The sequence below is a fragment of the Chaetodon trifascialis genome, chromosome 17 (genome assembly GCF_039877785.1).
Source record: "Chaetodon trifascialis isolate fChaTrf1 chromosome 17, fChaTrf1.hap1, whole genome shotgun sequence".
NCBI lineage: Eukaryota > Metazoa > Chordata > Actinopteri > Chaetodontiformes > Chaetodontidae > Chaetodon > Chaetodon trifascialis.
In genome coordinates, this window is record NC_092072.1 from 399,042 (window position 1) to 421,865 (window position 22,824).

At 47.5% G+C, this 22,824-nt stretch overlaps 3 protein-coding genes across 4 annotated transcripts; 2 read left to right on the forward strand and 1 right to left on the reverse strand.

Annotated features, from left to right (window-relative positions):
* The first annotated feature begins 1,208 nt into the window (after window positions 1-1,208).
* On the forward strand, window positions 1,209-6,399 carry LOC139345744 (zinc finger protein 300-like). Of its 2 annotated transcripts, none has more exons than XM_070984548.1 (2): window positions 1,209-2,267; window positions 3,757-6,399. In XM_070984548.1, the coding sequence occupies exons 1-2, from the start codon at window positions 2,093-2,095 to the stop codon at window positions 4,734-4,736; spliced, it is 1,155 nt and encodes a 384-aa protein (XP_070840649.1). In that variant the 5' UTR covers window positions 1,209-2,092; the 3' UTR covers window positions 4,737-6,399. The 2 variants fall into 2 exon arrangements, with proteins under 2 accessions (XP_070840649.1, XP_070840650.1); XM_070984549.1 differs by having other exon boundaries at window positions 2,039-2,267; window positions 3,769-6,399.
* Window positions 6,400-7,022: 623 nt separating this feature from the next.
* LOC139345748 (zinc finger protein 771-like) lies at window positions 7,023-9,723 on the forward strand. The gene is made up of 2 exons (XM_070984552.1): window positions 7,023-7,569; window positions 8,547-9,723. The coding sequence occupies exons 1-2, from the start codon at window positions 7,338-7,340 to the stop codon at window positions 9,383-9,385; spliced, it is 1,071 nt and encodes a 356-aa protein (XP_070840653.1). The 5' UTR covers window positions 7,023-7,337; the 3' UTR covers window positions 9,386-9,723.
* Window positions 9,724-13,182: 3,459 nt separating this feature from the next.
* cart4 (cocaine- and amphetamine-regulated transcript 4) lies at window positions 13,183-16,119 on the reverse strand. Its single transcript, XM_070984573.1, has 4 exons — window positions 15,968-16,119; window positions 15,706-15,868; window positions 15,052-15,135; window positions 13,183-13,414 (listed from the first exon to the last, which is right to left on the reverse strand). The coding sequence occupies exons 2-4, from the start codon at window positions 15,844-15,846 to the stop codon at window positions 13,307-13,309; spliced, it is 333 nt and encodes a 110-aa protein (XP_070840674.1). The 5' UTR covers window positions 15,847-15,868; window positions 15,968-16,119; the 3' UTR covers window positions 13,183-13,306.
* Between the last annotated feature and the right edge of the window lie 6,705 nt (window positions 16,120-22,824).

Genomic DNA, 22,824 nt, shown 5'->3' on the forward strand with positions numbered 1-22,824 from the left:
TTGACTTCCTGTCGTCTGTGTAAATGTGTCTGAAAGTGTTTTTCTGTCTGTGTTCATCCTCATTCTCTGATGGCTCGTCCTCAGGCTTGTCCTCAGGCTCGTCCTCAGGCTCGTCCTCAGGCTCGTCCTCAGGCTTGTCCTCAGGCTCGTCCTCAGGCTCGTCCTCAGTCTGTCAGGAGGTCCAGCAGACAGCCATCAGTTAGCGTCGTAGCTTCACTGAACAGACACAATCGGCCTCCTCGGTCTCCAGACTGAACTGGTTCAAACTGGATTTGTCACTTCAGTCTGTTCAGCTGACGTTCTGCGATCCGCTTCCAGCCGCGCTGACCTCAGATCAGCCTCCTGTTTCTGTTCTGCAGTTTGTTTTGAAGCTAAAGCGAGACGGAAACATGCTGATGCTAAGCTAACAGCTACTTGACAAACAGAAGGTGAGTCTGCTGATCCGACGGGCTGAACAGGTGTCTGCTCTCAGGTATGCGTCCTCGCGTCAGGTCATGTGAGTTTAAATGACTCTGATCATGTGATCTACGCTCGCCGTCCTGCGGCTGATGAGACGCTTCTTCTTCTGTCACTTTAATTTATGTTGAAACATCAAAGACCTTAAAAAGACAAACACGACTTCATTACCATCAGTCTGAAAAACTGGAGAATCTTTAATATTTGGATTAATTATTTCATGACTGACATCAAAAGATGAACAGGCCGAAATACAAGAGTTTTTTTCTTTAACTTGTCTCTGATTGATGATTGATCGAGTTGATCGATCGGCCTGATCAAGTTCAATAAACTGAGTCGTACTTTGAAAGAAGCCTCCAGAATGTTTGACGCAGTCTACCTGCACGCTCACCTGTTCACATGGTGACCACTGTTCTCGTTAGCTTACGTTTGTTAGCATGCTGCTAACGTTAACGTGTGATTGATTTGATGCACCAATCACAGCATCATCTCAGGTGTTAACGTCCATCTGGATCTGAGGTCCTGTCTGGTCCTGGTCCTCTACAGTCCTCTCCATCAGATCCTGTGTTCATCTGTTCAGTTTGTCTCTGATGAAGCTGTGAGGACTGAGGTTCCTCTTCATCAGCCTCTTCTTCACTCTTCACAGGGACACTGAGTGTGAACTTACTGAGATCAGCCTCCTCCAGCCCTCCGAGCTGCTCTCCCTCCTGATTGGTCCACAGTTCCTCCTGTTCCTCTTTAATGTGCGGCAGCTCTGGTGGGTCCTCCTGGTCCAGACTGTCCAGACAGTCCTGCTGCTCAGGAGGATCCTCTTCTTGACTCACAATAGATTTGTAGACATCGTCCTTCCAGTGTCCTCACAGCATCCTCACAGTGTCCTCACAGCATCCTCACAGCATCCTCACAGCGTCCTCACAGCGTCCTCACAGCGTCCACACAGTGTCCTCACAGCGTCCACACAGTGTCCTCACAGCGTCCTCACAGCGTCCTCACAGCATCCTCACAGTGTCCTCACAGCGTCCTCACAGCGTCCTCACAGTGTCCTCACAGCATCCTCACAGTGTCCTCACAGCGTCCTCACAGCATCCTCACAGCGTCCTCACAGTGTCCTCACAGCATCCTCACAGCGTCCACACAGCGTCCTCACAGCATCCTCACAGTGTCCTCACAGCGTCCTCACAGCGTCCTCACAGCATCCTCACAGTGTCCTCACAGTGTCCTCACAGCATCCTCACAGCGTCCTCACAGTGTCCTCACAGCATCCTCACAGCGTCCACACAGTGTGAGCTCTGCAGAAAGGCGCATGAACGGGACGAAACACCCAGAAACAGTTTCCCAGCGAACTTCCACTCGTCATTGATCGTTTCAGTCACGTGTGTGTGTGTGTGTGTGTGTGTGTGTGTGTGTGTGTGTGTGTGTGTGTGTGTGTGTGTGTGTGTGTGTGTGTGTGTGTGTGTGTGTGTGTGTGTGTGTGAACAGTAAGGCCTTTATTTTGAAACGTGACCCGGAAGTCGTCCCTCGGTTGTTGTTCCTCCGTCGCTCCTTCATAAACTCGTAAACAGTGAGAAGAAGCGTCAGTGTCTGTCTGTCTCTGTCCGCCTGTCCTCCTGTCCTCTGTCCTCTGTCTCTGTGGAACATGTCCAGGCTTCACAGTCTGAAGGTCTTCGTCAGTCAGCGCTTAACTGCTGCTGTGGACGAGATTTTCGGACATTTTGAAAGAACAATAACGGAGTATGAAGAGGAGCTCGAGCGCCGCCATCGGAAGCTGCTGGACGTGGTTCTGACACCTGAAGTCAAGCTGCTGCGAGCAGGTGGGTTTGTTTCTGCTAACGTCACAGGCTTCGTGCTAAGCTAACGGAGGCTAAACCGGCCGTTAGCCGTAGCTAAGCTAGTTCAGGCCGAGGAGGCGCGAGGCTGGGCCGGTTCAAGGAGCAGGACTGTCCGCGTGCTGCGGCCTGACGACTCATGTACAAGTACCAGCAGGGAGTACTGGAGTACATGCGTACAGTACTTCACTTGAGTAACTTCGTGTCGTGTCTTTTTCCTGTTTGTCAGCTTTGGGTCAAATATGTGATTATCTGTTATTGATCCGACTCAGATGATTAATATTAATTCACCAGGAAGCACGTGACAGGTTTCAGGTGAGCTGCTCCTTGATGAACACATGAATGCAGTAATCATAACTCAGCATTTCATTCATATTCTGGACTGTTTCCCTCTGCGTACTTTCGCTTCAGACACTTTAAGTACATTTTGATTCTGGTACTTCAGTAACGTTTTGAAGGCAGAGTATTTCTACACTGTCGTCTTACTTTTACTTCAGTACTTTGAGTTCGATTCCCGCTGTGGGCGCTGCTGGCGTGTCCTCCACCGTGCCGTCAGTGCCTGCTGCTCAAGGAAAAAGGGCCTTTCTGTGTGGAGTTCGCATGTTCTCCCCGTGCTCACCTGGGTTTCCTCCATAAAAATACCCCCATTAAAAACATGAAGAAGAACCACCCGACCAACGGGGACAAAGGAAACTGGCCCCCGGGCGCCGCTCGGCTGGCAGCCCACCGCTCCTGGTCTGCGGCGGAGGAAAGACGGACCGAGGACGGTCAAACACTTTTCACTGAAGCATGACGTGTGTGTGATAAGTAAAGTACATACACTGAAGTACTTCTGCCCCCACTAATGAAGTAATACTGAAAAACTAAATCTTCAGAATATTGATAAAGTCATGATAAAGTGCACGTCTGACCTTCCCGACACTGATCACTGATCTGTGATCTGTTTCTCTCACCTCGATCAGTCGTTTGCGATGGCGCAGCATCGGGGGCACGTTTGGGTTTTGGTCACTCGACCTCCTGACACACAGCCGCCCCGCAGCCGTCATGGCTGACGTCGTTGTCATGGCGATGCTAATGGATGTGGAATGTTGTGGGTTGTTCATGCCCGTCCAATCACAGGAGACGTGACATCAATGAACTGATGAAATATTCATTTGTTATTGTTTGATCTTTCACACACACACACACACACACACACACACACACACACACACACACACACACTCGCTCTCTCTCTCTCTCACACACGTCTGAACTGACTCTCGAGGTCATGACCTCTTTGAACCTGTTTGATCCAGTTCAAACCAGAAAAGATGAAGAAATGTTTTTTTCTCGTGAACTCACGTCACTCATCTTTTATCTTGGTTTGAACAGTGTGTGTGTGTGTGTGTGTGTGTGTGTGTGTGTGTGTGTGTGTGTGTGTGTGTGTGTGTGTGTGTGTGTGTGTGTGTGTGTGTGTATGTGTGTGTTTCAGTGTGTCCCACAGACATCCAGCAGGTCTTGGTGAACTGTGAAGAGGATCCTCCTGACCAGCAGGAGTGGAGCCCCAGTCTGGACCAGGAGGACCCAGCAAAGCCGCCACACATTAAAGAGGAACAGGAGGAGCTGTGGACCAATCAGGAGGGAGAGCAGCGTGGAGGGCTGGAGGAGGTGAAGGAGGAGGAGGATGATGAAGAGGCAGCTCAGTCCTCACAGCTTCATCAACTTCAAACTGAACCTTTACGCAGCAGCTGTGCTGAGGTGCTGGACTGTGGAGGACCAGAACCAGCCAGGAACTCTGATCCAGATCGACCAGTTGGTGACGACAAGGCTTCAAACTCCTCTGACCCTGAAACTGAAGTCAGCGATGATGATTGTAAGGAGAGCAGCGAGGCTCAGGCAGGTTTGCTGGGGACAGTCAACGACGTCCCTGTGAGTGGCGTCAAATGTAATGCTGTCAAAAAGTCCTTTATCTGCTGTGAATGTGGGAGAAAGTTTGGTCGAAAGGACAGCCTGCGGAGACACACCAGGTTTCACACGGGAGAGAAACCGTACAGCTGCTCAGTTTGCGGCAAAAGGTTTTCCCAGAGGCCGAACTTAATTCGGCACATGAGGTGTCACTCCGGAGAAAAACCCTTCAGTTGCTCATTTTGTGACACAAGTTTTGCTGTTCGAAGCGCTTTGGTGAACCACATGAGAATCCACACTGGAGAGAAACCCTTCAGCTGTCTGTACTGTGAAAAAAGCTTCACACAAAAGGGAGGTCTGAAGAAGCACATGACAGTCCACACAGGAGAGAAACCGTATAGTTGTCCAGTGTGCGATAAGAGCTTCTCTCAGAAGGCTAACCTGACGTATCACTTCTCCGTTCACACGGGACAGAAACAGTTCAGCTGCAGCGTTTGTGACAAAAGGTTCACGTGGCAGTCGCAGGTCAAAAGTCATAAGTGTGTTGGGGAGAGCAGCGGCAACTGAAGCTGCTCAGTCAGCTGTAAATAAAAACCTTCTTATTTGAATTCTTCCCTCCACCTCACAATGTTCACTTAGCCGCTGGGATCCAAGTTCTCCGGCAGTGCGATGGAGTTCCCTCAGGTGACTTTTAGAGAGGCCACGAACGAGCTCAGCGTAGATGCAAAGGGAAAGAAGCGAAGGGGCTTCGGCTGAGGATCCACCAGGTGACGGTGGCTGATTTGTACAGGAACAGTAGGAGGTCTACACACGCAGCACGTCATTATTGATCATCTAACACCTCATTGGTTTTACTGCAGCTTATCGTCTTTTCAGCCACCCATATGCTGAGGGGACTCATATCCGTCTCCCCAGAACTGGAGCTAGCCCAGGGCCGTGTGTCAGGCCTGACTGTTGGGCTGTGGCCACAGGGCTTTTTTTATATGTATTTATGTATGTGAGTTATGAGCTCATACAACCAGAATCAAGGGGTTAGCAGTATGACCTAATTTATTATAGAAGTAAAAAGGAAGGCTGTCCAGTAACCACCGACCAGCTGAGCTCCAGCGGCAGTGTGAAGCGTGGAGCTAATGTTAGCTCAGGCTACGAGAGACAACACAAAAAGCAACGAGAGGAAAGAGTTTCCACATCAAAGCTGCTGCTCTGCTTCTTTAAACGAGGCTGAACGTCCACAGTTTCTCTGACTGTCCTCAATGTGAGACACTCCAACACTGCTCCAGCCTGTGGGTTACAACACTGCTGCTAGTCGAGTTAGCCGCAGAACAAGCTAACACCAAACTCAACAGGCCAACCAGCAGAATGATCAGTAAAGCAATGTAAACAAACGTTCAGGCTCTAAGTTTGAAGACGGTATCGATCGTCCTCGAGCTTCAGTTTGAAGTGAATCCTGTTTTGTTGTGACGCATCACGTAACAATTTAACTGTTAGCCAAAGAGTTTCAGTCATTGTTGTGGACATGTTTCCATCAGGTTGCTCCTCTGGGTCTCCTCTTCCTCGTGCTGACAGCAGATGAAGACTCTTGTGTTGGTTCTTGCAGCAACAGCAGAGATGTTAGCGTGCGTTGCTCATAATGTTAGCTTCACACCTTCACTCTACTGGACTCAGTGTTACAATGAGGAAAACAATAGTTACTGGATGTAACTCCAGCTCTGCGAGGACGTGCTTAGCCCTCTACCTGCATCTTATTGGCCTGTACAGTTTTAGGCCTGCACAGTGCGTCTGAGTTCATCCTGGTGACAGACGTCATGGTCAATGAATGAATGAATGAATGAATTCATTTCCATTCAAGAAAGTTGTGAGTGCGTCACTTCCTGTCCTGAGGGCTCGTCCCCTCGTGCTTCAGGTGTCCCTGAGCCAGCTCGTTAATCAGTGATCAGTGTGTATTTATCCTGTGTATCTCTGAAGCTCACAGCCTTTTCTCGTCAGGCCAGAGTCTCTCATCTGTGCTCTGAGTCTGTGGGTTTCGCTCTGTTTGTCCATCTCAGCCGAGGCTGCAGCCAGTCGTGTTGTGATGTTCTGAAGTGAGAGTCTTTTTGAAGAGTTCTGCGTATTGTTCTTTAATGTAGGTGAGATATTGAAGATTTATTGGTGAATTAAATGATGATGTCCATCATGAATGAACTCGTCTGTCTCCCTGTCGCTTACTCAAATCTAAACTTTTTACTTGTTATGGCGCCGCCTTGAGGTCAACGAGCGTCATCATGTGCCTGAGTCGTGGGTGGAGTGCTTGAACGCTTTCATCAGGGAAAAATAACAGAAGAAGAAGAAGACAGAGCATCACTGCTTGGACCTCTAATAAAGTTTGCCAGTGCCAGGACGAAGACGTGACCGTTTATGACTAAACATCAGATTTTCTAAACTCTTCATGTGTTTGTGTGTAAAATCTGTAAAGTTTAAAGCTGTCAGATAAAAGTAATGTGAGGAGTAAAAGTTCCGTATTTCCCTCTGAGATGTGGACAAGGAGAAAGTAGGATGAAGTGAAGTAAAAGCACAGCGTGTCCTGGAGTGAGTGAGCAGAGCTTCATGCAGTCTGTGTGTGAACCGTCAGTCTGGATGAAGGTGAGCTGTTTGCGCCCTCTGCTGGACGTTTCCAGGTTTCACGCTTTGCTGATTCCAGACTCATTCTTTCTCTTTTCGTGTAGCTCAAAAACTTAAAAGCTGGATGTTAAATGTTTTATTTATTCTTAACTTATTGATTAACAATTGGCCTGGTTGACGTGTAAATGTGTCCGTGAACTTTTGGAGGTTTTAATTTGACGGGCGAGAGGAAGTGAGTCCCGGAAGCGATTCACTGACTCGCTGTTTTTAGCAAGATGGCGTCTATGTCGTCCAGCCTGTGAAGGAGTCTCGCTGTTGTGTTAAGTGACACGAACAGTAAAGATCCGTCAGCGTGTCTGTGTGAAACTGTCTCAACGGACTGCGTGCTGCCCACAAAGCTACGGCAGTTAGCTTAGCATGCTAGCTGGAAACAGGCTGCCAGGGACTGAAGTTAGCTTAGCATGCTAGCTGGAAACAGGCTGCCAGGGACTGAAGTTAGCTTAGCATGCTAGCTGGAAACAGGCTGCCGGGGACTGAAGAAGCGACACGGCGCTCGTCAGTGACCGTTTGATGGAGAGCAAACAGCGTTTTGACGGAGTTTGTGTGAAAATGTCTAAAGTCCAGATGCTGAGAGCGTTGGTGAAGCAGCGACTGACTGCGGCTGCCGAGGAGATATTTGGGCTGTTTGAAAGAACGATAGCAGAGTACGAGGAGGAACTCTGTCGTTCAAAAGAGGAGAACGAGCGACAGCGGAAACTACTGGACGCCGTTTTCCAGCCTCGCGTTCGGCTCCACAGAGCAGGTCTGTTCCTTCTCTGCTCTCAGCTTCACTGAACTGAACGGCGTCGAGACGCTTCACGTTTCTTCTGTTTGCGACTTTATTTCGCGTCTTTTCTCACATTCAGCAAACAGCTGTGACAGTAAACACGCTCCCCCGCTGTTGACCGACGGTTACTGACTGTTTCCATCATCACTGAACCGTGGAAAGTCTGCAGCCTCATTTTAAACTGAGCAGAGACAGGACACGCTTACATCCGGATTTCAAAATAAAAGAAACGCGCTTTCTAAATTTTTTGTTTTTTATTACTGTTAAACGTTTCTCTCAAATGTTCAGTTTTACTCCATCAAGCTCACCGTGTTCAGGAAAGTAGTTTGAAAACACAAGTACCTGATAATCAGCCTGATCAACCACCGCCACGAATCAATATGAACACACATCAATCTAATAACAAAGTGCAGTCAGTAAATGTCTGTGAAGCTCATCAGACTTGGGATGGTGCAGGTTTGTGCTAAGCTAACAGCTAAGACACTGAGGATCAGTGAAGGAGGAGCTGAGAGCGGCAGACAAAGTCCAAAATTACCATCAGTCTCTGACAGACGCTTTGATGCAAAGCGACGTTCGTATGAACTCACGCAGCATCAGGCGCAGTTTTTTGTTTTTTGTTTTTTTTGGGGGGGGGGTTCTTGCACAGGGACACTTCAGCATGTGGACTGAGGAGGCCAGGGATTGAACCACCAACCTCCTGATTGGTGGACGACCGCTGTAACTCCTGAGTGATCATCAGATTTCAGGGTAAAATAATGACATTTAGGGTGTTTGTCCTGCTGTCCAGTTTCAAAATAAGACAAATTCGACCTAACCAGACTGAGATGGTGAACTGTTTTCAGTCCACGTGTCAACCTGAACCACCAGAGAAGAATCCGAACCCTGTTAGACCTCTGATGAACGTGAAGTCACAGTTTTCCTCAGTGTCCATTTGTGTTTCCTGTTTCCTGCAGACGTCCAGCAGCTGTTGGTGAGTCAAGAAGAGGATCCTCCTGAGCAGCAGGACAGTCTGGACAGTCTGGACCAGGAGGACCCACCAGAGCTGCCGCACATTAAAGAGGAACAGGAGGAACTGTGGACCAATCAGGAGGGAGAGCAGCTCGGAGGGCTGGAGGAGGCTGATCTCAGTAAGTTCACACTCAGTGTCCCTGTGAAGAGTGAAGAAGAGGCTGATGAAGAGGAACCTCAGTCCTCACAGCTTCATCAGAGACAGACAGAAGCTGAGACTGATAGTGAGGACTGTGGAGGACCGGCGCCAGCCAGGACCTCAGATCCAGTCAGACCTTTACACCCTGACGCTGACGAGAGGACTGAAGGCTCCTCTGAATGTGAGGCTAAAGTCAGCGATGACGACAGAAAGACCTCAGGAGCTCGTTTAGGTTTGAACATTCTGAGAAATAACACAGATAATTCTTGCAAGAAACCATTTTGCTGCTTTGAATGTGGAAAACGATTTAACCAAAACTCAAATCTGAAGACCCACATGAGAATTCACACCGGAGAGAAACCGTTCATCTGTTCAATTTGTGGTAAAAGATTTGGGCAGAAGGTGCATCTGCAGAACCACCTGAAATGTCACACCGGAGAGAAACCGTTCAGCTGTTTGCTGTGCAGTAAACGGTTTTCTCGGTATGAACATTTACAGCTGCACACGAGAACTCACACCGGAGAGAAACCGTTCCGCTGCAGCCTCTGCGGCCGAAGGTTCACGTGGCTTTATCAGCTCAAGAACCACAAGTGTGCCGACGAGTCCCCGACCTCGTCAAGGACAGACCCAGCAGATGGACGCTGAAGCTGATGGACAGGACTGTGGAGGACCAGGACCAGCCGGGAACTCAGATCCACATCTCACGTGGACTGACATGTAACTCATTCATTGGACATTTCTGGTGATGTCATCCAGTCTTTGATTTAGTAGAAATTTAAAAGAAAGTTAGCAGTTAGCAGGTCAGTTAGCAGGTTGATTTAAGGGTCAGAGGTTGTTCCTCAACGACTCAGCAGAGGATCCTGCTTTCCTTTTCGTTTTGACGACACTTAGTCAAGAGTCGTGAGTTAAACCTGCAGACGTTACGACGATGTGAACCTCTCTGGAGTTTGTTGTCTTCATTAAATGTGCGAAGCCTAAAATTGATAAATGTTTCCGTGTTGTGCTTTCTTCTGTTCTCAGTAGACTCAGACATAATTAAATGATCACAGCAGCGCTCAAACTATTGTTGTGACAGGACTTAACCACAGACCACCACAGGTCCGTTAGCAGGTCAGTTAGCAGCTTGGTTAGCAGGTCAGTTAGCAGCTTGGTTAGCAGGTCTGTTAGCAGCCTGGTTAGCAGGTCAGTTAGCAGCTTGGTTAGCAGCTTGGTTAGCAGGTCTGTTAGCAGCCTGGTTAGTAGGTCAGTTAGCAGCTTGGTTAGCAGGTCAGTTAGCAGCCTGGTTAGCAGGTCAGTTAGCAGCCTGGTTAGCAGGTCAGTTAGCAGCTTGGTTAGCAGGTCTGTTAGCAGCCTGGTTAGCAGGTCAGTTAGCAGCTTGGTTAGCAGGTCAGTTAGCAGCCTGGTTAGCAGGTCAGTTAGCAGCTTGGTTAGCAGGTCAGTTAGCAGCCTGGTTAGCAGGTCAGTTAGCAGCTTGGTTAGCAGGTCTGTTAGCAGCCTGGTTAGCAGGTCAGTTAGCAGCTTGGTTAGCAGGTCACTTGCTTCTTTCCGTCTTGTTTCATTTAATTTTATTTTGAAGTTCATTCACTTTGCTACTACGTTCCAGTTCTTCTACTTTCTGTCTTTTCTGACTTGTGTTTATCGTATTTTGTCACCTTTGTATTTTTTTTAAATTTTATTCGTCCTTCTCTGCTGTCCACCTCCAGCTGTGTGTTTTCATCAGTGTGATCGTCCAATCAGAAACGAGCTGCGTCTGATTCAGAGAACCTTTAATTTGAGTTTATCGACGAGGATGACAGAGACGGGATGACATTTAGCTCGCAGCGTCCAGCCGAGAGAGATAAGACATGCTAATTACAGCAGCTAACACGCACAGACTTCATGCAGTCTGTGTGATCCTTCAGTCTGGATGAAGGTGAGCTGTTTGCGCCCCCTGCTGGACATTTCCAGGCTTCACTCCGAGGAGCCATGAACTCCGATCCACACAGTCTGAAGCCACGCTGAACGATTATCTCCTGATCTGCTGCAGTTTGAGCCGCCTGTCTCATTGTGGTGGATCAGGACAAACCAGAAGACTGTGAGCAGAACAGGATCCAGCTGGACTTCATGCTGGGATGATGAAGCTGCTGTCACACAGGAAGTGGACAGGAGGACACCTGGAAAGAGTCTGTCTGTGCACACGGGACATTTTGGTGGAGACAGTTCAGGGTTTAAAGAAAACGTCTGTCAGACTGGATGCTTCATCTGAAGGATCTCTGAAAGGACATTTGACGTTTGAACATTGACAAAATCAAAAGAATCCTTTTTACCTTCAGCATCAGTTTTTCTCTTTTTAAGGGCCAGAATTCAGAACAATGAGACTGTTTGACATTAAAAGACGATAAAACGAACATCAACAGATTCATTGTCAGAGGACACACCTGCTTTCTACTGTCCTCCACGTGTGTGTGTGTGTGCGTGCGTGTGCGTGTTAGCTGCTGTAATTAGCATGTCTTATCTCTCTCGGCTGGACGCTGCGAGCTAAATGTCATCCCGTCTCTGTCATCCTCGTCGATAAACTCAAATTAAAGGTTCTCTGAATGAGACGCAGCTCGTCTCTGATTGGACGATCACACTGATGAAAACACACAGCTGGAGGTGGACAGCAGAGAAGGACGAATGAAATTTAAAAAATGGTGACAAAATACAGTAAAAACAAGTCAGAAAAGACTGAAAGTAGAAGAACTGGAACGTCGCAACAAAGTGAATGAACTTCAAAATAAAATTAAACAAAACAAGATGGAAAGAAGCAAGTGACCTGCTAACCAAGCTGCTAACTGACCTGCTAACTGACCTGCTAACTGACCTGCTAACCAAGCTGCTAACTGACCTGCTAACTGACCTGCTAACCAAGCTGCTAACTGACCTGCTAACCAAGCTGCTAACTGACCTGCTAACTGACCTGCTAACCAAGCTGCTAACTGACCTGCTAACTGACCTGCTAGCCAAGCTGCTAACTGACCTGCTAACCAAGCTGCTAACTGACCTGCTAACTGACCTGCTAACCAAGCTGCTAACTGACCTGCTAACCAAGCTGCTAACAGACTTGCTAACCATCCTGCGGTTGGTGGTCTGTCATTACTTCAGTGGGGAATCGAACTGTCGGCGCTGCAGCTGCTGTTGTCAGTGTTTAATAAAGGTTGCTTGGAGGCGGCGGCGTGCTGCTGCTGTCCCGTCTGTTTTAAGAGACGTTGTGTTGAGTGATGAAGCTGCGGGGCTGATCAGCGTCTCCGGGGGTCTAATCAGGGACGACTGATTGATCGGGGATGATTGATTATGTCTGTGAAAAGTATTTTTAGATCAGCAAACACATGAATACAGCAGGAACATTTTACTGCTACACGAGTACTTTAAGTTCTTTAAGTACAGTGAACTGATAATACTCGCAAACCTCTACTTCAGTATTTTCAGTGTGGTATTTGTACTTTTCCTGCAGCAAAGGATCCAAATACTTCTCCTGTCTGTGGTTTAGTGACCAGCTAACAGTGAACGTGAAGAGCGCCCTCTGCAGGAGGACGAGCTGAAGGACTGCCGCTGAGTTCATTCAGGTGGAATATTTCATTTATTCCCACAGTTCAAACAAAAGTTTAATGTTTAATAAAATGTGACACACTGAGTTTTTCACAGTAGAAGAAGAGTATACTGAATATTTCAACTTTGCTTTCATGAATAATGTCCTCAGACTGTGGACAGGGACAGTGCTGAGAGCACACATGTTGTAGTTACTGCTGTTTGCCTGCTGAGGGCGCCATAAATCAGATTCTTACTGGGAGCTTTTTGGCCTGAACCAGAACTCGTAGTTCTCCTTAAAACTTGGCCTTTACCTGCGGTTGGACGTGGTCTTGGAGGAGGGGACAGTTCGCTGAGTTCACGAAGGTGAGTGACGTTACCTTCGTACAAATGATGTCGTTATTAACCTGCACGTCCTCTCACTTCAACAACAACGAGCGCTGAGTGAGAGAGTGTGAGCTGCCTCGCTTTCCAAAGCTTAGATTAGGTGGACAGAATAAGACATCAGTTCATGGACTTGGACTGACAGCAGAGTGCAGGACATGTGAGTGGATTCTCGTTGTTGGACATACTTTAGTCCATCTAGATGTCAGGATGCTTCAGCCGTCTTCAGCTGTTCTCCAGTAAGAAGTTATGATGATCGGTTTTTGATCGATTGATCAGGAGGTGAAAGTCTGAGACGCTCAAAGGTTTGTTTGTCCAAAAAGTGATGAGAAGACACATCAGGAGGCAACGTCCTGTGTGACGCAGGGCGTTCAGGCTGAGGACGGCCCCAACGAGCTCTACCAGTCAGAAGCTTTAGATTATAGATGGAGACAGAGAAAGACAACTGCTGGACAGACAAAAGTCAGGACAAAAGCCGTCACGTAAATCATGAGGACATCGAGCCGAGCAGCTTCATGAAGAATCTTTATTTAACAAAAATAAATGAATCTGAGGGACAGACACTGAAACCTTAAAGCAAAGACACAAACATGCAGAGACCGTCAGGTGAGACAGGTGAGACAGGCGCGTGTGTGTTCAGTAGCAGCGCAGGAAGAAGGTGTTACAGGCGGTTCCTCTCAGACAGTCGCACAGTCGACCAATCCGAGGGCCGTGTTTCATCGCACAGCGCTCACCAACGTCACACTGGAAGAGACAGACAGGCAGGGACAGAGAGAGAGAGACAGAGAGACGGACAGGCAGGGACAGAGAGAGAGAGAGACAGAGAGATGGACAGGCAGGGACAGAGAGAGAGCGACAGAGAGACGGACAGGCTCAGACAGACAGGCAGGGACAGAGAGAGAGAGAGACAGAGAGACGGACAGGCAGGGACAGAGAGAGAGAGACAGAGAGACGGACAGGCAGGGACAGAGAGAGAGAGAGACAGAGAGACGGACAGGCAGGGACAGAGAGAGAGCGACAGAGAGACGGACAGGCTCAGACAGACAGGCAGGGACAGAGAGAGAGAGAGACAGAGAGACAGACAGGCAGGGACAGAGAGAGAGAGACAGAGAGACGGACAGGCAGGGACAGAGAGAGAGAGAGACAGAGAGATGGACAGGCAGGGACAGAGAGAGAGCGACAGAGAGACGGACAGGCTCAGACAGACAGGCAGGGACAGAGAGAGAGAGAGACAGAGAGACGGACAGGCAGGGACAGAGAGAGAGAGACAGAGAGACGGACAGGCAGGGACAGAGAGAGAGAGAGACAGAGAGATGGACAGGCAGGGACAGAGAGAGAGAGACAGAGAGACGGACAGGCACAGACAGACAGGCAGGGACAGAGAGAGACAGACAGAGAGACGGACAGGCACAGACAGACAGGCAGGGACAGACACAGAGAGAGAGACAGAGAGACGGACAGGCACAGACAGACAGGCAGGGACAGAGAGAGACAGACAGAGAGACGGACAGGCACAGACAGACAGGCAGGGACAGACACAGAGAGAGAGAGAGAGAGAGATGGGGACAGACAGACAGACAGACAGACAGACAGACAGACAGACAGACAGACAGACAGACAGAAGGACAGAGACACAGACAGACAGACAGACAGACAGACAGACAGACAGACAGACAGACAGACAGACAGACAGGTTTCAGTTGCAGTGTCAGTCTGTCCTCACTGTCACAGCAGATTTACACCTGAAGCTCAGAATGAGATGAAGTCCTTTTGTTGCCTGCATGCTAGCAGCCAGCTATCTTATCTTATCTTATCTTATCTTATCTTATCTTATCTTATCTTATCTTATCTTATCTTATCTTATCTTATCTTATCTTATCTTATCTGAGGTGTCAACAGTCAACAGTTCTTCCTCTGTCTTTCAGTTCAAGCAGTCAGAGCAGCTCGGGTCAAAGGTCGGTTCGTCTGAGCTTTCTTTGGACAGAGGCTAGTCCAGGCTAGTTGTTTCCCTCTGTTTCCAGTCTTTATGCTAAGCTAAGCTAACTGTCTGCTGTAGCTTTGTATTGAGTGTACAGACATGAGGGAGGTATCAGTGTGAACTGAGTCTCAGAGAAAGAAGAGGACACCTTTACCCGGATCCTGATCCTGATCCTGATCCTGATCCTGAACCTGATCCTGATCCTGATCCTGAACCTGAACCTGATTCTAACCTCACCCTTTAAACAAGTCTGAACCTTCAGACAGACTTCAAAATGTCCTCTGAAACACAGACAGACAGACAGACAGACAGACAGACAGACAGACAGACAGACAGACAGACAGACAGACAGACAGACAGACAGACACACACACACACACACAGCTGTCAGTCATGTTCTCACCCGAGGGATGACGCTGGCTTTCTTCTCCACAGAGAGGCCGATGCTGCTGTCAGCTTCATCCAGGAGACCCTGCAGAGCCTCAGCCTGAACGCACACACACACACGCACACACACGCACACACACGCACACACACAGTAATTAAAAGTCAGGTCTTTTTAACCTTTCAGCTCGTGAAGCGTCGTGCTCTCTAACTTCAGTTGGTTCCAACTGTGAGTTTCATGTTACTGGAAACCAGTTTGTCCCAGTTCAGCCTCTCCAGTGACCTGCTGTAATGGTCGTCGGTGGAAGCAGATTCCCGACAGCGTGCGGAAACATGGTGAGCTCAGTTTGACTGTCAGTGAACATCGTTTTGGTTTTAGTTACTGATTATTAAAAGCAGCTCGTTTACTCACGACATGAAACTGAATTCAGATCCAAAAGAGCTTTAAGTCCTGATTTCTGTTAGATTCCATCTTTCTTAATCAGTTCTTGTTACATTTCCACCACGCGGAATTTCACTTTGACCATCTTTTCCATCTTAAATATCTAGAACTGAATCATTGTTTCCCTTCATTCCACCTTAATGACTCAAAACATGAAGTTAAATCTTTTTAAACCTCGGGACACGACATGAGACCTCGTCCAGAGATCCTGTATGAGGACGGATGACTCACCAGCTCTTTGGTCGTGAGTCCGTCGATCGGCTCGTCCGGCACGGACGGCAGGCGGTTGTCGGCCGACCTTTGACCCTGACAGAGCGATGTCAGCACAGACAGACAGACGGACAGGTAGACCACAGCTCGCACGCTCTCCATCGCCCAAACGACCGTCAGTAACCTGAAAACACGAAGCACAGAAAACGATTCCTCCACAAACGTTTTCATTTCTGACTGAAAGCTTGAAAATGAAAGTTCAGCTCGACGGCATCGAACTCACGATGGAAATTATTCTGATGATGATCTCTTCCTTTTCTTCTTCGGTGGCTAATTCCAGAGACTTTCCTCTGGTTTTCCTCCAGCAGCTTCTTTCTTAGTTTGATTTCTGACTCTTTTCTCTTCCTCTTCCTCTTCCTCTTCCTCCTCGCATGTGCTCTGAGCTTTCCTCCCTCCTGTATTTATACCCTGCTCTCCTCCTGCCGTCAGCTGCTCGCTCACATATTATTCATGTATTCAGCGCGTCAGATGAAGCTGTGCCGACGTCTTGTCCTGTGATTGATGATGCGTCTGTTTGATTAATATTAAACAGGTCGTTGCTGCATGTTTACATGAAACACCCTGCTGACCCTGTGCCGCTGTGCAGAGGTCAGAGGTCGCACTGTGGCTCACAGCTGAAGGTTAAATTAACCTCACAGGAGCAGAGACGACTGCCAGCTCACTTTGGAATTATCTTCTTTGTTAATGATTGTGACTGATTATCAATCGATTTTTATTAAAGTGATCTCAAGATCATCATTTAAAGCTGATAAAGGCCACTGACATGAAAACGGCCCAGGAACAGTCTCTATGTGGTCCTTTGTCTCTCTGTGGTCCTTTGTCTCTCTGTGGTCGTTTGTGTCTCTCTGTGGTCCTTTGTCTCTCTGTGGTCCTTTGTCTCTCTGTGGTCCTTTGTCTCTCTGTGGTCGTTTGTGTCTCTCTGTGGTCCTTTGTCTCTCTGTGGTCCTTTGTCTCTCTGTGGTCGTTTGTGTCTCTCTGTGGTCCTTTGTCTCTCTGTGGTCCTTTGTCTCTCTGTGGTCCTTTGTCTCTCTGTGGTAGTTTGTCTCTCTGTGGTCCTTTGTCTCTCTGTGGTCCTTTGTCTCTCTGTGGTTGTTTGTGTTTCTGTGGTCCTTTGTGTCTATCTGTGGTCCTTTGTGTCTTTGTGGACCTTTGTGTCTTTCTGTGGTTGTTAGTGTCTCTTTGTGTGGTCGTTTGTGTCTTTGTGGTCGTTTGTCTCTCTGTGGTCCTTTGTCTCTCTGTGGTCCTTTGTCTCTCTGTGGTCCTTTGTCTCTCTGTGGTCCTTTGTCTCTCTGTGGTTGTTTGTGTTTCTGTGGTCCTTTGTGTCTATCTGTGGTCCTTTGTGTCTTTGTGGACCTTTGTGTCTTTCTGTGGTTGTTAGTGTCTCTTTGTGTGGTCGTTTGTGTCTTTGTGGTCGTTTGTGTCTCTGTGGTCGTTTGTGTCTCTGGTCATTTGTCTCTCTGTGGTTGTTTGTGTCTCTGTGGTCGTTTGTGTCTCTGGTCATTTGTCTCTCTGTCGTTGTTTGTGTCTCTGTGGTTTTTTGTGTCTTTGTGGTTTTTTGTGTCTCTGTGGTTTTTTGTGTCTCTGTGGTCGTTTGTGTCTCTGTGGTCGTTTGTGTCTCTGTGGTCTTTTGTGTCTCTGTGGTCGTTTGTGTCTCTGTGGTCTTTTGTGTCTCTGTGGTCGTTTGTGTCTCTGTGGTCGTTTGTGTCTCTGTGGTTTTTTGTGTCTCTGTGGTCGTTTGTGTCTCTGTGGTCGTTTGTGTCTCTGTGGTCGTTTGTGTCTCTGTGGTTTTTTGTGTCTCTGTGGTCGTTTGTGTCTCTGTGGTCGTTTGTGTCTCTGTGGTTTTTTGTGTCTCTGTGTTTTTTTGTGTCTCTGTTGTTTTTTGTGTCTCTGTGGTCGTTTGTGTCTCTGTGGTTGTTTGTGTCTCTGTGGTTTTTTGTGTCTCTGTGGTCGTTTGTGTCTCTGTGGTCGTTTGTGTCTCTGTGGTTTTTTGTGTCTCTGTGGTCGTTTGTGTCTCTGTGGTCGTTTGTGTCTCTGTGGTTTTTTGTGTCTCTGTGGTCGTTTGTGTCTCTGTGGTCGTTTGTGTCTCTGTGGTTTTTTGTGTCTCTGTGGTTTTTTGCGTCTCTGTGGTCGTTTGTGTCTCTGTGGTCGTTTGTGTCTCTGTGGTTTTTTGCGTCTCTGTGGTCGTTTGTGTCTCTGTGGTTTTTTGTGTCTCTGTGGTTTTTTGCGTCTCTGTGGTCGTTTGTGTCTCTGTGGTCGTTTGTGTCTCTGTGGTTTTTTGTGTCTCTGTGGTTTTTTGTGTCTCTGTGGTTTTTTGTGTCTCTGTGGTCGTTTGTGTCTCTGTGGTTTTTTGTGTCTCTGTGGTCGTTTGTGTCTCTGTGGTCGTTTGTGTCTCTGTGGTCGTTTGTGTCTCTGTGGTTTTTTGTGTCTCTGTGGTTTTTTGCGTCTCTGTGGTCGTTTGTGTCTCTGTGGTTTTTTGTGTCTCTGTGGTTTTTTGCGTCTCTGTGGTCGTTTGTGTCTCTGTGGTCGTTTGTGTCTCTGTGGTTTTTTGTGTCTCTGTGGTCGTTTGTGTCTCTGTGGTTTTTTGTGTCTCTGTGGTTTTTTGTGTCTCTGTGGTTTTTTGTGTCTCTGTGGTCGTTTGTGTCTCTGTGGTCGTTTGTGTCTCTGTGGTTTTTTGTGTCTCTGTGGTCGTTTGTGTCTCTGTGGTTTTTTGTGTCTCTGTGGTTTTTTGTGTCTCTGTGGTCGTTTGTGTCTCTGTGGTTTTTTGTGTCTCTGTGGTCGTTTGTGTCTCTGTGGTCGTTTGTGTCTTTGTGGTCGTTTGTGTCTCTGTGGTCGTTTGTGTCTTTGTGGTTCTGTTGTGCTGTGATTTCCTAAACAATGATTCCTAAATTATGTTTGTTCAGTAGCTAAATTAGCGAAATGAAATTAGCTAAAATACTTTAATCTTTCCACGAATCACCTTGTTGATGGAAACACAGTGAGATGAAGGCCAGCTGTGGTTCAGGAGGCAGAGCGGTGACGCTGCGCCATCGGTGTGTGATTCATGTGTACGTCTCTGTGGATAAAAGCAGCTGCCAAATGTCTCACTGAAACTGAAAACAGATGAATAAACAGATGAAAACAGACCTGAAGCAGCGGCTGATGTTCAAGCAGAGCTTCATGTCAACACTTCACTAATGAATCTGTGAAGATTTCCAGTCTGAACTCAGACTGACTGATGAAGATCGTCTCTCTTCACCTGCTGATTAAAGGTCAAAGGTGAGGCACTCTGAGGATTCACTGTGTCTGTTTCATTTGAATCTTGTTTGTGGAGACATTTCCCATCATCCACCTGAGCTGGAGGCAGCAGGTCTGATCTGTGCGGCTGACCTCACATCAGGGAGGTGTTTAATGATGACGCCGGGGAAACTGTTGGTGCCCTTTTCTTCGTCTGATTTGCATCGTGAGGCGACCTGCAGTCAGAGCGACTTCGCTCTTTCATCTCTACCTTCATTAACAGCTAAATGTCAAACTGCAGCCGCAGCGTTTCACTGACCACCAAAAACTACAGAAGTGCGAGTATGAAGTAATCCAAAATACTCAACTAAATTACAAGTACTTTAATATTGTACTTATGCACAGTACTTCAGTAAATGTACTCAGTTACTTTCCTCCACTGGTGACCGAGAACCTGAAACAAAACAGGAGAACAGAGAGAAAAGGCTTTCATGACATCATCTTTTTAAATTTCATTTTCAGCATCTAAATTCAATGAGGAAGACAAAAAGTAGAACCTAAAAATACGAGAACACAGGAGACAAACAGATCTGAACAGATCAGGCTGGACGAGGAACTTAAAGAAGAAGAAAAAGCAGCTGCTTCTGTTTCCGACGCTGCTGAGATTCAACAGTTTCAGTTTGTTCTTAAAATCAACACAACTCTGCATTTCACGACAGCCGAGGCTGAAGCTGACGTCACCAGGCGCTGTTTATTCAGGAAAAACCACCGAAGAAGAGGACAGAGGATGACCTCGTCCTCTTCAGTGTCTGCAGTGACCTCAAGAAGAAAAATGATCCTCTGTGGAGGAAAAACAGCGAGACGTGAACGATCACCGACACCACGCTGAAAAACTATGAATGATTCAGAATTTAAACAGAGGGGCAGGAAGTGACCGGACACTGCGTTCATATGATTTGTATGTAGTCTGTTTGTTCTGATGTCAACAGAAATGCAGAGGCAGCGGCTGTCAAGCAGGGCCACGACAGGAGGGCCAGCTGTCATCCACCATCCAGGTGCAGCCATGAGCCACGAGATCCTGCGAGACAACGAAGAGGTGGGGAAGAAGCAAAGTTGGTAACATGAATTAAATGGACATGAATTCATAAAGATGGACAGGGACAAGAGGAGACAGGAGCTCAGTGCATCATGGGATGTCCGTCAAGAGGCTAAGCCTATAGTCGCATAACTAGAGGCTGGTCCAAGGCAAGCTGAGCCGGCCCAAACTGTAAGCTGAAAGATCACTGAAAGATCAAAGATTCAGGGTGTCTGGACTGGAAGAAGGTTCCACAGGACAGGACCTTGATAGCTGGAAGCTCTTTAGACTTTAGACTGCTTCTTTATTGATCCCAATCCTGGATCCAGTTCTACCTCTGGAGACTTTAGGAACCGTAAGTGAGCCTGCACTCTGGGACTGCCAGCGGGGTGATGGGTGGAGGGAGCTCTTCAGGACAAGATGGTGCCTGAGAAGAGAAGGACTTTAAATTCTACTTTAGATCTCCTTTAGTCTTTTATAGGGAAGAAGAAGAAGAAGAAGAAGAAGAAGAAGAAGAAGAAGAAGGAACATACACCTGTACCCTTGTGTTTAACAGTTGTTTTATGTTTGTTCATATTGTTGTATCTGTTTTTTTGTGATAATGTTGTTGGGCTGCCTTCTTGGCCAGGTCACTCTTGAAAAAGAGATTTTAAACTCAACGAGGTTTTTTACCTGGTTAAAATAAAGGATATATATACTTTTTATTATCACACACAGAGTTTAGCTGCACACACACGCCATGCTTTATTTTTATTATTATTATTATTATTCTCCGCGTTTAACTCATCCTTGGTCTGTTGTTCCTCCGCGGCAGACCAGGAGCCAGCCGACAGCGGTGCCTGGGGACCCAACTCTCTGTCGTCACCATTGGTCCGGTGGTTCTTCATGCATGTTATTAGTGGGGGGGGGGGGGGGGGGGGGGTATTTAAGGAGGATACCCCGGGTGAACATGGGGAGAACATGCAAACTCCACACAGAAAGGCCCTTTTTCCTTGAGCAGCAGGCACTGAAGGCATGGTGGAGGACACGCCCCCAGCGCCCACAGCGGGATTCGAACCTTTCAGCTGTGAGGCGACAGTGTTTCCACTGGATCAGTAGAGTCAATGATCAATTACCGATTGATCGAATCATCACTCCTCTGTTACACTGAGACGTGGCTTCAGTTCAAGGCTGCTGGACCACTTCTTACATTTAGGTTGTGTGTCTGCTGTGTGTTTGTTGTGTGTCTGTGTTGTGTGTCTGCTTTGTGTTTGTTGTGTGTCTGCTGTGTGTCTGTGTTGTGTGTCTGCTTTGTGTTTGTTGTGTGTCTGTGTTGTGTTTGTTGTGTGTCTGCTGTGTGTTGTGTGTCTGTTGTGTTATCTGCTGACAGCAGAGTTTCACTAAAGGTCACAGACTGAGGCAACAAACTGAAATACTTTGACCACGTTCCCACATCAAATACACCTTTTGTATGTGTGTGTGTGTGTGTGAGAGAGAGAGAGAAAGAGAGAGAGAGAGAGAGAGAGAGAGAGAGAGAGAGAGAGAGAGAGAGAGAGAGAGAGAGAGAGAGAGAGAGAGAGTGTGTGAGTCATCCCCTTCACACATACACACACACACACACTGAAGGGTGTGACAGTGGTGGTATTCGAGGCTCTGGGAGTGAGCTGGCACAGTGTCAGAGTTTACATCTGCCCATTGTCTTAAGCACCATGAGGGCCTCACAGTGGGTGGGTGAAGTCTGGAGTCCATCAGAGCCTACATGGGTGGCATGACAACCATGCCAGCAGCCCCTTGTACCACAGTCCAGAAAGATATTCAAGCATCCAAACCATCATTCATGTTAACCAAGTGGAAACTACAGGAGCATGAGGCCTGTGATCACTGTGAGCGTCAACGAGGAAGAACACGGCTTTGGACTGAATGTGATGAGTCTGATGAATGTGATGAATGCGATGAGTCTGATGAGTCTGATGAATGTGATGAATGCGATGAGTCTGATGAATGTGATGAATGTGATGAATGCGATGAGTCTGATGAGTCTGATGAATGTGATGAATGTGATGAGTCTGATGAATGTGATGAGTCTGATGAATGCGATGAGTCTGATGAATGTGATGAATGTGATGAGTCTGATGAGTCTGATGAGTCTGATGAATGTGATGAATGCGATGAGTCTGATGAATGTGATGAATGCGATGAGTCTGATGAGTCTGATGAATGTGATGAATGTGATGAATGCGATGAGTCTGATGAGTCTGATGAATGTGATGAATGTGATGAGTCTGATGAGTCTGATGAATGTGATGAATGTGATGAATGCGATGAGTCTGATGAGTCTGATGAATGTGATGAGTCTGATGAGTCTGATGAATGTGATGAGTCTGATGAATGCGATGAGTCTGATGAATGCGATGAGTCTGATGAATGTGATGAATGTGATGAGTCTGATGAGTCTGATGAATGTGATGAATGTGATGAGTCTGATGAGTCTGATGAATGTGATGAGTCTGATGAATGCGATGAGTCTGATGAATGCGATGAGTCTGATGAATGTGATGAATGTGATGAGTCTGATGAGTCTGATGAGTCTGATGAATGTGATGAATGCGATGAGTCTGATGAGTCTGATGAACTGTTAAACTGTGTGCGCGGCCGCTCGTCCGCTGGCCTTCAGTCTCTTGTTGTGCTTCCTGTCGATGGCGTGCAGATTCCTCCTGGACTGAAATAAACGAGGAGCCCGCGGTGTCCGTCACTTCCTGCTCTCGGGTCTTGTCATCGCTTGCTGTGAGCTGGTGACACTGACGCAGTTCTTC

Excerpts from the sequence above, each read along its gene's own strand:
- LOC139345748 (XM_070984552.1), top strand. The coding sequence starts at position 7,338 with ATGGAGAGCAAACAGCGTTTTGACGGAGTTTGTGTGAAAATGTCTAAA. Across the intron at positions 7,570-8,546 it reads CGTTCGGCTCCACAGAGCAG|ACGTCCAGCAGCTGTTGGTG; the intron begins GTCTGTTCCTTC and ends TGTTTCCTGCAG.
- LOC139345744 (XM_070984548.1), top strand. The coding sequence starts at position 2,093 with ATGTCCAGGCTTCACAGTCTGAAGGTCTTCGTCAGTCAGCGCTTAACT. Across the intron at positions 2,268-3,756 it reads AGTCAAGCTGCTGCGAGCAG|TGTGTCCCACAGACATCCAG; the intron begins GTGGGTTTGTTT and ends TGTGTGTTTCAG.
- cart4 (XM_070984573.1), bottom strand. The coding sequence starts at position 15,846 with ATGGAGAGCGTGCGAGCTGTGGTCTACCTGTCCGTCTGTCTGTCTGTG. Across the intron at positions 15,136-15,705 it reads GACTCACGACCAAAGAGCTG|GCTGAGGCTCTGCAGGGTCT; the intron begins GTGAGTCATCCG and ends GTGTGCGTTCAG. Across the intron at positions 13,415-15,051 it reads AAGCCAGCGTCATCCCTCGG|TGTGACGTTGGTGAGCGCTG; the intron begins GTGAGAACATGA and ends TGTCTCTTCCAG.